Source organism: Trichogramma pretiosum, unplaced genomic scaffold (genome assembly GCF_000599845.2).
Source record: "Trichogramma pretiosum strain Unisexual culture from Peru unplaced genomic scaffold, Tpre_2.0 scaffold30, whole genome shotgun sequence".
Lineage (NCBI taxonomy): Eukaryota > Metazoa > Arthropoda > Insecta > Hymenoptera > Trichogrammatidae > Trichogramma > Trichogramma pretiosum.
Genome location: NW_019641675.1, coordinates 924,589 through 940,506, shown reverse-complemented (window position 1 = coordinate 940,506; position 15,918 = coordinate 924,589). Strand labels below are relative to the sequence as shown.

Below are 15,918 nucleotides of genomic sequence, written 5' to 3'. Positions count from 1 at the left end.
GATGGATTTAACTTTATAAGATTTTATTTTATCATTAACAATTTTCGTGACACATAGATATTTTTAACGTGAATTCTCATACTGCTCTATGCAGTATAGTATTTTTCTCAATTATTAATTTTATTAAATACAACAAAAATAGGTCCCATTTAGTTCGAGCAACAAGTTATCATGAATAAGTTTGAAAAAATCTCTTTTGCTTAAAAATAAGAATACGTTTTTTAAAAGTAATGTTCATCAATTAACGAGCATTGAAGTAAATTAAAAAATTTTATGAGTTAGTCGCACGCGCAGCACAACGTAGTTTTCGTATCGATAACAATCAAAATATACATCTATAAAACTTAATAATTAAGTTACAGCATTCCATAGCATAAATTTTCAAGTATTGCAAACATGAGAATATCGTAAATAGAATAAGCCTCGCATGTATTATTGTGAGATTTTTGCAATGTCGTACGTGTAGGCTATGTAATATATCGACATTTCGTCTATCAATGAGTATGATTAACATATAGTACTGTTTACATCTGGCCAATATTCAACATTGAATAATGTATATTATGTACAAATACACTAACAACGAGGATAATATTGAATATAAAATATCCTTTGACGAGCGTATTGACAATATTAATACGTACTTCGTGAAAATTTTGGGTAATGTTTAAAAAAATATATCAATTTAGCTCAATATGCAGGAGAAAATAAAAAATGAGTTAATTTATGTAGAGAATCTTTAAATTGAATTGCATTTACGCATGCACTTGTACTATAGTGGTTCAGACTTTTATTTTAAATTATTTAAGTTTTATTTGAATCATTAAAGTAGATTTTTTTAGGCTTTGCACACTGACTGATGAGTCGCTCTAGTAGAAACGAATCCAAATTTCGGTCATCTAATCGTGAATCTCATTTTTGCAACAATCTTCAATCCGTTTCTACTTTATACATTTATATGCTTACATCTTAGTTGACAAAATATTTGTCATGGGCAAAAAATTTAACGAAATACATGTAGTACACTTTCGTATTTTATATAAGTAAATTTATGCAGATATAGATAAAAAAAATAAGTCGATAAAGGAGAAATACGCGCAACTACAGTCACAAAACTGGATTTGCAAGTACAATTTCAATTTCAATTTTCACCCCAAATTGATCAATGTAAGATTAGCGATAAAGCCTAGGAACCGACGGGGTTTCGGGGTTATTTTAAGATACCACCGAACAAGTAGCTTAATCGATGTATTTATACCTGTTAAATTAAAATTTTCAACTTAAAAATTACTCGGGTTGGGGAGAAATTTATCATGAACCAATCAATTTTTTGTATGGTTATAGCTTGTACACCATTGGCAATATATTGACAAATATTTTAGATACCTTTCAGTTTAAATTTCAAAATTTTTTGCAGTTGTGTTGTTTTCTTAAGTTTGTTTAGTTATTTCAACATTGTCCATAACTTTTTTCTAAATAAATGGATTTTCACTTCTAAAAATTCACTCTTTTACGTTTCTTCACAAAGAATAAAATGATTTGTAAATAAAATTGTTTAAATATATTTTCAATCTTTTTTATAAAAGCTATGGTCATACGAGCAGTTTATTTGTTTATGAAAAAAATGTCACCAACTTGAGCGGATAGCAAGCTCAAATTTTAGATCCAACTGGTCAATATGCATCGAAATAATTGTTACTTGTTCTTCGGGATTTGAATAACCACATCCAACTTTCTCAGCGCTCAGACTTATATGATTTAAAAGGGGGATATAATAAAAGTAAAATCATTATGCGATACTACTATTCCGTAATCAGTCGTTGGATTAATACTTTAGATTAATACTTGAAGACGATAATCATGCAAAAAGTAGTTGCGGTTGTACACATCGAGTATTATATAGATCGTAATCGTAAGGATAGGCCGCGTTGTATACGGAGCTGAATTTAATGAGTCAGGTGTATGCGTCCCGCGAAAGGTTTGTATATATACAGCATTAACCGGGGGAGGAAAGAATTCGAGCTTATTTTATTTCCGTCGTCGGAGCTTTTCAGCGACGGAGCTTGTTATTGTTGTTGGGACTGCTGCTCCTCGGGGCGGACCTCTTGGCGAATCCGGGCACGCCGCTGCGGTCGATCTCGTCGAAGTTGCGCTTGCGATTGAAGCCGCCGAAGCCGGCCCGATCGATCTCGTCGATGTTGCGCTTGTCGGCGAATCCGCCGAAGCCGGCCCGATCGATCTCGTCGAAGTTGCGCTTGAACGCGTTGAAGCCCGTGCGGTCGATCTCGTCGAGGTTGCGCTTGAAGGCGTTGAAGGCCGTCCGATCGATCTCGTCGATGTTGCGCTTGAACGTGTTGAAGTCGTTGCGGTCGATCTCGTCGAAGTGCCGCTTCTCCGGATTGCCGTTCAGCCGCGCCAGTTCGGCCGGATAGATGACGCTCTCGGAGAATCCCTCGTCCGCCAGTCGGCTCCTGAAATATATAATAGTAGTACTAATACGTACAAAATAGCGGACAACGCTTACGTGCACGTAAACGCGTGTGCCCGGAGCACGCCGATATGGTTATTGCTCTATCGACTATGTGATGCGATATTGTGTGTATGTGTGTGTGCATCATACGCGTACTCGAGCGCAAACTCGTGTACATACAAGCATCTGCCCCGCGATTTACATATGCACGGCGAAAATCATCATTTTTGAATTTTTTCATAATAGCGTGGAGCATATAAAACTCGCGCGATGCAGCACCACCCCTGTGTGACCGTGTCTCGGCTAAAAATATTTATTGCGCGCTCGCGTTCAATGTAGCGTTATGCGAGTCGCATATCGACGCGCGCGAGGAACGACCAGACGCACGAGTTCTCGGGCAGTTATTTTCCGCAAGCCTCCCTTCGCATACATTATGCGCCGTTGCACGTCGCGGCGATGATGAAAGCTTGCGCGCGAACTCGCGATATCGAAGGTCGGGTTTACCAAAGGCAATCGAGAGTAATCTGCAGCTCGGCTGACAACTTGAACCGAGTAGACTCGATCGTTGTCCGTCTTACTACGAAGTTACGCGTAATCGTTATGTACTCGTATGGAGTGCGTAATCACCGAATTGCTCGCTAATCCTGCCGATGTTTGATCAATGTGATATTCACAACGCGTAGCTCAGGTGGGACGTTAGCTCGTCGCTGTTTCTTTTTATACGAGCGGGCTATCATATAAACCGACGCTGCGCGAGATGTTTGTTCGTTCCGACGCGAAGCTTTGAGCGCGAAAATCACGTATCGGAATAAAAATACACCGAAATTCGTGTATGCTCTCGGATTACGTTTCTATTACGCGATTTTGCGTGTGCTCTCGAGGCTGCAACGCGCGTGGGCACGTACACAATTCTGCTGCTGCTGCTGCACAAGCGGATAAACGAAACGACTGTGCACGCGCGCAACTAGCACGACGAGGAAAATACCTAAAGTAATTATTTCCCCCCTCGCGTCTCCGATGATTTTTCTTCGAAGGAGCTTTCCTTGCCTTTGCGGAGCTTTTATACGAGCTGTTGTCATGGTAATAATAGTGGACGTTCTCGTTTTGACTCGACTCTATCTCTCTCTCTCCTCTCCCTCTCTCTCTCTCTCTCTCTCTCTCTCGTTGCAACTGAATCATTTAGCGAGCATTCAATGTAAAATTGATAAATCCACCGTACGTAATACTCCTTCGTGTACGCGTATATATAACGTAATACGCCCCTATTGTTCGTTAAATCCAATAAGTCGCCTAGCGTGGACCTCGGGCATTTTCCACGCACTGCACATACAACATATACGGTTACATCTATATCAATAGTTTTGCGCGAAATAAAGCTATAAATATATATATATTTTTTTATGATATGTAATTTTCCAATTTATGAACGAATTGGAAAAGTAACAATACACGTCAAAATGATTGGAAGAATTCGTGGCACTGCGGTCACCTGACTCGAAATAGTTGAAAAATGAGCTTCTTATTTTAGAACTTTTAACAACGAATATTTTCGAGTTATTCTATAGGCGTGCGAGTTTAGTTATTGAATTTTACGTTGAAAAATCGAAATTCAAAATACTTTATCTACAATTCGCATCTACACAAGAAAAATTTGCGATTTACAACCTATCTCGATAGATTCTCAAGGGTACAGTTGTAGCTGCCTTAGCTGAAGCGGCTATATTTACTCCAGAGCACGGTGCAGGAGGAGCTATACGCGGCTCAAGCCGGGCAGATTGAAAAGAAAAAGGGCTCCTTTGCGCGCGTGGGGTAGCACAGACAGCGGCTAAATTGAATTTTGCAATGAACGAAGCCAAATACATATTGTTCCGTACGTGTTTATATGAATGATGCATAAAACGCGTAATGGCTCGAAGTAATTAGTACGGGCTTGTAAAATTTACCACAACTGTTCACTGGCGTGGCTGTATAGATTATGGGGTATCCAGACAATAATTGAACTTCCAATTGTAGTATAGTACGCCGTTAATCGTTCAAAGTTATTTTCGCGCACTTTCAAATTGAAATGAATGATATTTTCATTTCTTTTATTTAATACATTCGCGTACTCACGCGAAAAAAAGTTCAGTCCACCGAAACTATTTAGTTGCGAACGACCGTAAAGAGTCTCGACAAGTTTTTTCTTTTTTCAGCTCTCGCAGCGAGCTTACATCTAAAGTTACTTTAGCTCTTACACGCTCGGAACGTCCTAAACGCATATAATTAAAAACGCGAGGCAAATAAACGCGCGAATAATTGGAAAAAAAACCGCTTACTTTTGCTATGTAGGCTAATAGCCGTTATCCGCGATATCGTCGCCTTACGCATAGGTTGATAACTCCCTGGAGGGATTTTAGTACGATGTAAGAATACGGGGGCCGCACCACACCTTGATCAAAACTACTTGCCATTTGTTGCGTTCTTAGTTTTTGCATCGCTTTTTTTATAAAAAAATCTTTTCCATTGAACTTATTGCGTAAAATTTCATTTCAAGTTTATTATACACTAGAAATCCAATGATTCTGAACCTAAGGGTATAATATTTGTTCTTAAGCTTCAAGACAGAATCAATGAGCCTCCTGTGCATTCAGTAGTTTATTTGTCTGCTCTATTCGTACCTCTGTCCACCAAAACCAGCTGCATGGTTGAAACCGCTTGTCTCGATACTTTTTGATCCATGTCTATTACCCCTTTGACTTTTCAATCCTGTAACAGCGTTAAAAGTTATTAAAACTCCATTTAACAATACATTGTTTTTTTATTAGAAATAATTAATTTCTGCTTAACTTATCGAATTAAAAGTTCCTTTAATATATCGTTAAGTTAGGTTCATATTTATTTATATTTCATTAAAAGTACATAATGAAAATGTCTAGCATCTTCCATTAGTTATCATCTTAACATGGGTTAAAAATTAGTACACTACAAAAACTACGTAAAATCAAACGAGCCAAATATTAGCGATGATTTTCGGCGTTGAGCGTCATCGAGCGCGCGAATCTCGGAGGGGTCTGTTGGACGCTGCGCAGGAGATTCCCACCGCCGATGCTGTCGAGATTTCGACGTATGAGATTGCCACCGCCGATGCTGTCGAGATTTCGACGCACGAGGTTGCCACCTCCGATTGGGTCAAGGTTGCGACCCATGCGACCAGACGCTGCTGCTTCTTGCTGGTTGCCGTAGTAGTATTTCGCCTCGACACCTTCGTCAGCAACAGGCGGTGTCATTCTTGGCTCTTGGCGCAGTCGTAACCACCAGGACAGTGCCGCAGCCGCGCTATTCAGTTCTACAAAATTATTCAAAGATTCATCTACTTTTTATTCATTGAAGTGTATGCTTTTTACTTCTTAAGCGATAAATCGTGCATAAAATGATTTTTATTAAAATCTACTTGACGTGTTTTTAAAATCTTCATGGCAACAGCGATAAATTAATTTTAAAACGACGATAATTTATCGTATGTGCAGAAAGAATTATTAAGCATTGCATTAAAAAGTGACGACGATTGATAGTGACATGCATGTTATCAGATTTAATGCATTCATATTTATTTCTGTGATTTGAAGTTTCAAGTTAAATATAAAAGAAAATAATTAAAATCTGCATAAAATGTCTAGTCAAAGTATTAGAAAAATAAATATAAACAACATAAATTAAAGAGATTAGAGACAACAAAAAAGCACTAGATTATTTTATGAATGCTGGAAAATAAAATAGATTGAATTATAAATAGGCTGCTAGAAACACGATATCAAGAAATGTGAAAAGACAATCTACTTGAGCGCTTACCTTCGTACTCCTCACAGACACCCTGCATCGAAGACGTTATCAATGGTATTCACAGAACACAAAGCTTTCGTTTTGTAGTAAGGACAGCACCAAGTCAAACATTAACACTCACAGAAAAGCTCACTTTACATGTATGTTCAATGAAAACGACAAAAACATTTATTTAATTTTAACTACAAAAAGAACGATTGCACAGTGTAAAATAAAATAGATTATTTTAATTTTATTATCTATGAAACAATCGATTGATTGTTTTTCATAAAATGCCAATTTCATGAAAATGGCTTTCGCGTAAATTGCTTGCGGCTTTTGTTGAGACTGCCTAACGATTATGCGAAACGTGAAGGGTCCTTGAAAAGGACCGCGTTTAGGACCGTAAACCGCAAAAAAGAATTTAGCAAACGCTGCGAGAAGTGAAAGTAAATTAAGATTGATTTTTGATCGAATTATGTCACGATCTGATGTGGTTATTCGCTGCTGTTATGTGTGCCTGTAATTGCAGTGGTGGCATTAATAATAACATGCGTCAAAGTAAATCTCAAATAGTTCTTGTAATTAACTGAGCAATTAATAATGCATTTATCAGGGTACGTATGAAAATATTTAACGTCACCTTAAAAGGTGATGAAGAAAGTACATCACTATTTTATTTACTGTCATTTATGATTTTTGTAAAACGATCAATATGTTAAACTTTTTCAATCGTTACTTTAAGACTACTTTCAGAATAGTTCGGTATCGTTGCACATGATAAAATTATTAGCAGTGGATATTACTTTTCGATCTAACTGTTCGATTTTTACGCGCATATAAAAGGTTCCGTGGAATATTAAAATGATAACAAAATTCGTATTTATTATTTTATTAAATTTATAATTAATTCACATATTGGTGACTACGGTAGACGTATTTTTGCTACTCAGTACCTCAAACACAAATACAAGTATACCCATGAAATATCCCCCCAGTAAAAGTAAAAAGGAAAAGTGTAGATCGTCGTTGCTCGTGGGATCCGCGTCTTCGTCGTTGGGATCGGGTAATTTGTGACACATCTTGACGTACTGCATGATGATTCCGGAATCGAAGAGTCTCCTGATGATCCAATTGGCTTTCGGCAGGAGCGGCCAGTCCGGCCTCACCTGAAAGCTCACCGAGGTGCGAGTCGTCGTGACGGGTCGCGAGATGTGAATCAGATTCGTCTCCACAATGCCGCACTTGCCGAGCATCATGAAGCCGCAGATGCAGACTCTGTGGTCGTTCTTTTTTATCTTGTCGACGCAGTCCAAAAGATCGTCGAACTGATAGATCTTACTGACGACCAAGTCGGACAGTTCTTGGGGTAAAGAGGCGAACGCGTACAGCTTCATGTTCGGATAGTACTGCAAGTCTCGGATCGTCTCGACGATGGGCTCGAAATCGGGCACCGTGTTGAGGGCGCTCAGCAGCGTCAGCAGATACGTGCTCGAGCCCGAGGTCAGCAGTATCAGTATAATCATGACTATTCGCTCGGAAAAGTAGGTCGACTTGTCGAAGGCGCGATCCTGCATGGCGTTGGTGAAGGTGCGAATGAACTCGAAGTAGATGTTGCTCCAGGACAGTTTCAGTAGCAGACGCGACACCGCCACGAACATCCCGAAGGCGAACACCAGGATCACGATGATCTGCATCGAGAGGGCCGAGGCGAACTTCTTCGTGCCGCTCACCTCGACTTTTCGCGACACTATCAGCAGATGGCTGCCCCGTACGACGTTCGTCTGCATCTTCCACTGGTCGGTGATAGCCTTTAAACGGGCGTCGATGTCTACTTCGCCGTCTACCACAGCCTTGAAGGTCCCTTGGGGCTTCTTGTCTTTGTCGTACTTGGTCATGATTGGGTACACCAACAACGTGTGATTTGCCTTGATGTGCGACAATATCATGCTGATTATCATGGGATATACTTCTAAAACTTCCTCGACTCTCGACGATCCCGTTGTAAACAGGGTTGGATCTTCGACATCGACAGAAACGACGACCTCGTATTGGTCTAAATTTGTTGTTTTATCAAAGTAACACTCTACGTCTGTCTCATTAGCTGTAATGAAAATAATTGTCATTTCTTTCATTTTGATACTAGCGAAAATTGAAAATCAACCCTATTACCTAAAATTTTATTAGATAAAAGGGTCCATCGATTATTTGTCTCGTTATTTGACACTCTCATAACGTTCCAGGATTTCGTCGCTAATGATGAAAATGGGTTGTACGTATAGATCAACGAATTTCCATCCAAGTCAGGGCACAAGTAGTACGCTTTCAAAATATTGTAACCCCAAGCGAGTCTCAAAGATTTAGATGCGTCAAAGCAACCCATTGTTAAATTACTATTAACCACTAAAACGCTAGCTTCGTTGTTCCAGTAAATGGATTTGTAAAACGCTTCTAGAACGAGGGCGAGTTCGTGCTCCAAATTCACGTTGATGAGGACAGTACCAACGGGAAAATTTCTCTTCTTCAATATCGTCTCGTTGACTTTCAATATCCTTACGTAGCGCTGATATTGTGACGAGAACGCGTAGGTGGACCCGATCGCATTAAAAAGAAAAAGGGTAGAGTAGCCGTGGCTGAGAAGCGATAAATCACAGTTATTCCAGTGCCCGAACACCATCACGTACTTTTTGTCGATTTTAAAAAAACATTTTTCAAAGATCCATTCCTGAAATAAAGGACCGTTAAAACATGAGATGATTTTGTTGATGTTTGACACGTTTAAAGAATTGAACCATTATTGACGATAATTCACATTTGTTTTCTCTATCATCCAAACCATTGGGAAATCTTCCTGCCAGCTTTGTTGGGTTGAACGTGGCACCGTTTACGAGGACACAAAAAGACATTATCCATAATTGCATTATAATCTAGAAGCTTTCTTCCAGCTTAAGCTCGTTTTTTCTTTATCGAAGTCTCAAAAATACTTTTTTGCAATAGAAACAAATAAATTTAAAAACAATGAATTTCAACGAGGGCTCCATTTGCTGAATAATGAAAAACTACTTGATTATATCTGAAATACAATTGACCGCAGAGCAGCTTTAAACAGCGACAGATTTTGACGAGCGATATGCCTCGTCCATAAATATGTTGAAGAGCTTTTTTTACACGAGTTAGTAATCGATCGTACGATTATCGTGATTGGTATATATACAACTTCGAAAACGATATTTAAACAGTTTGAAAAGGTGTGTCGAAATGGAAACAAAGCATTTTTCAAATGTCTAAAATTTTGCTGAGGCTTTAAATGATATTTTCTTAAATCACATGTAATGTGAGTTTTTTCGGCAGTCAGCTCGTTTTTTTTATAAAACCACTAATATTCTTTATCAGACAACTTTGCGTAATGTATGTTAAAAAACGTCCGTTTACATAAAACCGATCGCCGACAGAATTCATCAATCGCCTTGTGTGTATTAAAATTGATGGTTTTTCATGAAGGGACAGCAACTCGGTAGCTCTTGCTCTGCCTATATGTGGTGCAGTAACATTCGCGTTGAAAAAATGCCGGCTCGTCGAAAGTAAAGTGCAGGGCCGTAATCGATTTGCAGCACAGAACGAAGCGTAACAAAATTATTTTTCAAAATCCCAGTCGCATTACTCGCGTGCAGCACATATATAACGTCCTCTCGTAAACGTGTCCACGCGAGCTTCGTAATAGCGCGTAAATATCGGAATAATAATGGATTCACAAGCGAGTTACGAGACAGGTAATAATAGTTTCATGTCGTTGGCCGGTTGCGCTGCAGATGCGCGCCCGCTTAATCAATGACTAATTCGATATGAGGGTAGTTCAAAAGCTTCCGCCGGACGATACGATAGGATGCGCGCGTGTGGGGCACGTGGTCGCTTGGATCTTTCCCCCTTTGCGATATTACTTTAACGACGACGCACAGAGTGAGTGAGAGAGAGAGAGAGAAGCACGCAAAAGTATACGTACATATTCGCGAGAGATGTGTTCGTCGAACACGATCGTTCAAATTGTTTATTCAGAGAAGAGAGATCGATCGTCGCGAGCGTCGCAATAGCGCCAGCTTGCCCGGAGCTTTTTTTTATTTATAAATATCGGCACCTCGCGCGCACGCTGCATGAATGTATCAAGCCACCTAAAAGGTGTCAATAATTTTCCATCTTATGCAGAAAAAAAACGGATGGTACAACTTATGTACAACAACGAACGAGTTATGCATGTATTTTATTCATCGTTACAAGAGCTTGCATCGACGTTGTTGGTGCAGGGTGTGTACCGCCGCGCGAAACGGCGCGTTTAGACGAGAGACGTGAGCGAAAAACTGATTGATGGATTCGCGTGGCGCGAATCTTTTGCGCCGAGCTTTTATACTTTTGTTACCCGTGTAAATTTTCCCCCGAAACGTGACGAAACGCGCCGCTGCTCGCTCTCATCTTAAAACCTTCCGGCGTCTTATTTACTTTACAAAGCGATGCAATTTTGCCTCGACACTTACCACTTGCAATATATAAATCATAGTGAATAATTTACTCTAATCGTGTTATTTCGAGCTGCGTTAATTTATGTAAATTGAATTCAAGTTATTTGTAGCGATGGACGATTGTAATTGCGTTTTGAAAAATTACGTTCGGTCGTTCGATGTGGAAAATTATTGAAATATTTTCAAATATTAATTCAAGTTATATTTTCTAAAAATGAATAAACTTAATGTGAAATGAATTTGAGATTGGCATTTTCCTAACTAAAAATTAATGTACCAAGTGGAATAATCACCGATTGTTTGTAGTCGCGCGCAGAACGAATTAAAAAAGTACAAAAGTATGTAATGTTTGACATGCATCTCGTTAGTATTATACTCTTTGAAATACAAAGTTCTCGCATTTGATATACTTCTAAGCTTTGGTTTCGTATTTCGCAATTTTCAAGGCACTGTTTGAAATATTTCAAACGAATATCAACTTTGAATTGAAAAAAGTATCGATTTTTTGTAATCTCAATTATAAAATAGAGACTTTGTTTCACTCCGGTAGTTGTAAAAGATACAACTTCTGTACTTTGAAAAAAAAAACGTCACAATTTCTATTACGCAGTTTCATTATCCCTTTTTTCATTAATTATTCTGCAATATGAATCGATGTACGTTCAAGTTAAGCATGTAATATTGATCTAGATTATTGCCAAGGCTTTACACGGGATTTTGTTTATATTGATATCTATATATTGTGTATACTGTGTATACTTGGCGCATGAAAATTGTTTATAACTTGTGGCCTGGGTACTTCGATGCCACATAAACAATCCTGAAAAATTCATTAAATTTTATTTTGATGGAACTTTTATGTTTGTCGTCAAGTTTATTTGTACGGAGCACAGTTTTGTCCTGCTGCACTTTTAGACGTAACGTTATTTAACGTATAAAACTATCATCCGTTCTATTTTTACGACGATAACGAAAATTGTATGATATTTACCTTTGGTCATGAAAATTCTCTTCGATCGCGAGGGAGATACTGGTCAAAGCGACAAGCAATTCGAATATTAAAATCGTCGCTTCAGTTTTTAGTCTTGGAACTGGCAATTTTTAAAAAGCGAAGTGGACTACTGATCCGATGAGAACAAAATGCTGACAAGTATAGGCATGAAAGACATGATGAAAAATGAGGCCTTATACAGAGTCCACGGACTTGGCTACTGGTGTGTGTACAAGCGAGGAAAAAAGAGTGGGCACTTTTCCCTCGTCGAGAACATCACAGCGCGCCGTAACAGTGCATTAGCACAGCAGAGAAAAGTCTGCACTTGTGTGTATTATATATACATGTATATATACCGCAGCCACAGTAAGTAGCTGAAGGATCGTTTTGTCGCCGTCATAAGCTTGACCATAATAATGTAGCTCGAGCTTTGCTACGCTTGATTCCCTCCTCTTCTTCTTTTTTTTTCATTCTTTCTTTTTATTAGTCCATGAAAAGGAAGTATTAAAAACTGTTTTTTGGGATGGTTTTTTTCCCTTTTTATGCGAGTGTTTTTTCATCCGATCAAGAAGCAATTGTTAAAAAAAAAGTCACGGAAAACACGCTAAAGCGAAATATATAAGTTATTGGTACGTATACAAAGTTAGGGCGATAACAGCTGGGCTGGACGAATACATTAATGTGTAGGTTTTGCGACTGGACAAATGGCTTATTACTCTTTCACACGCATCGTTGTACAGTGATCTAACGCTATATTCATAATATATTAAAAGCGTCATGGAAAAAACGAGCTTGGCATCTTCGACTTACCCTCTTTTTCAAGCTCCTTAGCCAGAGCCTCCACGTACTCCGCTTGCGAGAGTACGTCGGTGTTTAGCGCGTTACCGTGAGGCTGCAAAAAAAAAGAATAAGGTATCCTGTTATCAACGAGTTAGTATGTAAAAAAAGCTCGAAAGAAAATAATAAGCTGTTACAAAATCCAACCGATAGATCGAGTGAACGAGGGCAAAGAAAAAGTAAGATTTTAAATAACATCATGTACGTTTTGGATCAAGGATTTATTTTTTTTTCATTTCTGCGTTGGAGACACGGAGGGTGAGCGTGCGTGCGAATATAATCTAGCAAAAAAAAATAAGTAAACGGTATAATAATGAACGTATTTAAACGTGAAAGGGCAAACGACCTCGTATCGAAATGTGAGAAGCAAATCTTTTTTACATGCCCCGCGACGGGCATGCATTTTTCTCTTTCTCTCTCTCCCTTTTTTCTTCTCTTTCTCGCTCACAATCTTTATAGCCCGGGTGTACAGATCTCCAGCCACTGATATCGGTATTATATTTACTTAAGCGAATAATTCAGAAATTTACATTATGCTAAATCTCGAGAGTCGATATAATACGGACTTTTTGCTCGTTCTCCACCCGCGTCAACCTTGCTTTTACGTGGGCGCGCGACGGCCAATCAGTTGGACTTTTCTGTCCCATGTGCGTGGCTATATTTAGTGTAACACGATTTATTACCGGGCTGGCTTATTGTTTTTTCCTTTTTTTTTGTAACAGAGTAAAGTTACCCTCTTGAGCTTTTCATCGTTATAATATCGTATGTACGATTCCGTATCGTAAAACGGAATAATGAGCGTGATCGCGAACAGCTTCTGTAATATCGCGAATATATAACACAATATATTCATCAGGGCAGTCACAGTCCTGCCGAGTTTCGCTTATCGATAGCTGCTGTATAAAACGTATACTCGACCTAAATTTCGTTAATTTTATGCCACTCGGTATACAGCGTTACATCGAGCTTTGTCAATCTATTCGCAACTTGGCGAAAACGCGTATATTCGTATATATACAATAGTAGTAAACAAGCCGATCGAAAAATGGTCAAAGTATCGTTTCGAGCTCGTGCAAGCTCCACCACGCTCCTACCAGCTGTGCTACACGGCGCACTAACTCCTTTCAATCGAATTATAATTCATGCACGGGACACACGATGATACATACGCGCAAAGTGCGTATAGGAAGAAGTGTGCTGCTGCTGCTGCTGCTGTTGCATGGCTCGTGTATGGGCAAAGACCGCACGATGCTACGCGTATATATGATAAAAATCAAATTTATATACCACACATATGCGGCAAAGTATACGTCAGAGCTGGCAATGCGCGTGTGTTATATATAAGCGCGCGCGCGCGTCGAGCTAAAGCAATTGGTTTGCCGATCCACCCGCGCCTAGGCTCGACTTTATAACTGCCGACCCGCGTTGAATATTGCAAAATGTATTATGCGCGTTGAAAAACTCATAACGCATACTTCCTTCCTTCCACTCTCTCGCGCTCTCTTTTTCACTTCTTTCCGAAGACGGTCTTTGGAAATTATTTATGCTTTTGCAGCCACAGCCACCGCCGCCGCCGACGCCGACGTCGCCACGGAACGGACGCGTGTGTGTGCACGTCGAAGGGCTTCTACTTGCCATGGGCTTCGAGACTAGAGGGGGGTTTATGGAAATTTCAAAACTCTGCTTTATGAAAATTCAATGCTGCATGAAACTAGTAATAATTTATAATGTGCCAAGTGTACAGCGCGTTGTTACTTATCGCACTCGTATGCATGGAAAAAGTTCCGTTTTTTTCGAGCGTGTGCTCGGAATGAAAACTTAAAGCTCGAGCTCGCGTCATGCCGCCGCCTTCTCTGATTATTTAGTTCTATACTATTAAAATTTTATCACGGAAAAATCGCTCCTGATTAAACGAATATTCATACAGCAAATCGCCACATCTTTTTTTTCGCGAAATCAGGAAATTTCAAGGAGAGCGAAAAGCAAAAATTGACAAGGATGCGCGTGATAAAATTCAATTTGTTCTCTGGGGGCGCGAGCACATGAGAAATTTCCTATTGAACTTCGTTATCGCCAAGTGCGCGCGCGTTGGCCAACTTTTTTACTCAAGGAATTCTAAGATTTTAAGGCAAAGTTGGACAAGAATTTTTCGATTCTCTCGGGGAAATCGGACAAATTAGCCAGAACTGTCGTCGAACGAAAAATAACTCAAGATGAAAGATCAATTTGTGCGTCTAATTAGACTCCAATCGTTTTTTTCCTTTTTTTTTTAATATGGACCAAAATCAAGCTGAATGTAATCGTGTCAGTATCCATAGTTGAGAGGAATTTAATTTTCAAAATTTTTCGTTCAAAGACTTTGTAAGTTTACTTACAAAGTACTTGCATTAACGATGTAATATAATCCTAGTAATACAATTTTCTTTATCCAGTATAGTTGATATAATTTTGTCTTGTCTCACACAAATTTTTAAAATTCTCTCATAGATCAAATTTTATTATTTAGTTTATATTAAAAGTATCAGTTCATTATAAATTAAATTTTAATAACAAAACGACAAATCTGAATAACCATGCATAATTTTTCCTATAAGGTAGTTTTAGCATCGTACTTCCGTCAACGGTCAAATTCGTTTCAATGAGATTAGAAGAAAGGGGGAAGAGGGAAGAATAATATAAAAATCACATAAAAAGACATTAATTCGTGATGAGAGCTGGCACTTACCAAGATCAAGGCGGAATTGCCGAAAGATGTAATTGAAAGACATAAAAAAGCAGAAAAGACCGCAGAAAGCTTCATCTTGTCGTTGTTGGGAGAAATAATTCGAAGTCGTGTGTGAATCGTTTCCGCGATTTGACCCGCGTGTGTACCACTGGCGATTGGAATCAAAAAAACACTATCGACGGGGCAGGTCTCTGGATCCTGGACAAGCAGCAGCAGCAGCAGCAACGAGTGTCAAAATGCCGATTTCGTGTGTTATATATTATTTATATTATAATATATACAGACGGGCTAAGTACGGTGTATAGTGTCCGTGCGAGCTTATGATATCGTGCGTCGACGGCCACTTGCTGCGCTCTATAGCGGCTCCAGGGGGTAAACGCGACGAATATATAGGTGAGCTTCGTCCGTCGTCGGGCCGGCATATCGCGTAGAAACAGCTTCACGCAGGAGACTCGTAAGCGCCAGCGCAGCAACCCCTCCTACTACTCTACCAATCTTGCTGCTGCTGCCGACCAACCCCTCCTCCCCCTCTACATAAAGGCGTGCGTATATAATGTACTTGTGTTTTATTATAAAGGTGTATACA

At 39.3% G+C, this 15,918-nt stretch overlaps 1 protein-coding gene across 1 annotated transcript; it reads right to left on the bottom strand.

Moving 5' to 3' along the window:
• Positions 1 to 6: 6 nt before the first annotated feature.
• Positions 7 to 15,739, bottom strand: LOC106653186 (orcokinin peptides type B-like). The gene is made up of 4 exons (XM_014372520.2): positions 15,333 to 15,739; positions 12,581 to 12,662; positions 5,128 to 5,215; positions 7 to 2,471 (listed from the first exon to the last, which is right to left on the bottom strand). Exons 1-4 carry the CDS (start codon positions 15,405 to 15,407, stop codon positions 2,051 to 2,053), a joined length of 666 nt encoding a protein of 221 aa, XP_014228006.1. The 5' UTR covers positions 15,408 to 15,739; the 3' UTR covers positions 7 to 2,050.
• Positions 15,740 to 15,918: the final 179 nt, after the last annotated feature.

Bases quoted from the DNA above. Each gene is read 5' to 3' on its own strand.
- LOC106653186 (XM_014372520.2), bottom strand. From the start codon at position 15,407: ATGAAGCTTTCTGCGGTCTTTTCTGCTTTTTTATGTCTTTCAATTACA. The intron at 5,216-12,580 runs GTAAGTCGAAGA...ACGCTGTTACAG, and splicing joins TAAGGAGCTTGAAAAAGAGG to GATTGAAAAGTCAAAGGGGT. The intron at 2,472-5,127 runs GTACGAATAGAG...TATATATTTCAG, and splicing joins GCTGGTTTTGGTGGACAGAG to GAGCCGACTGGCGGACGAGG.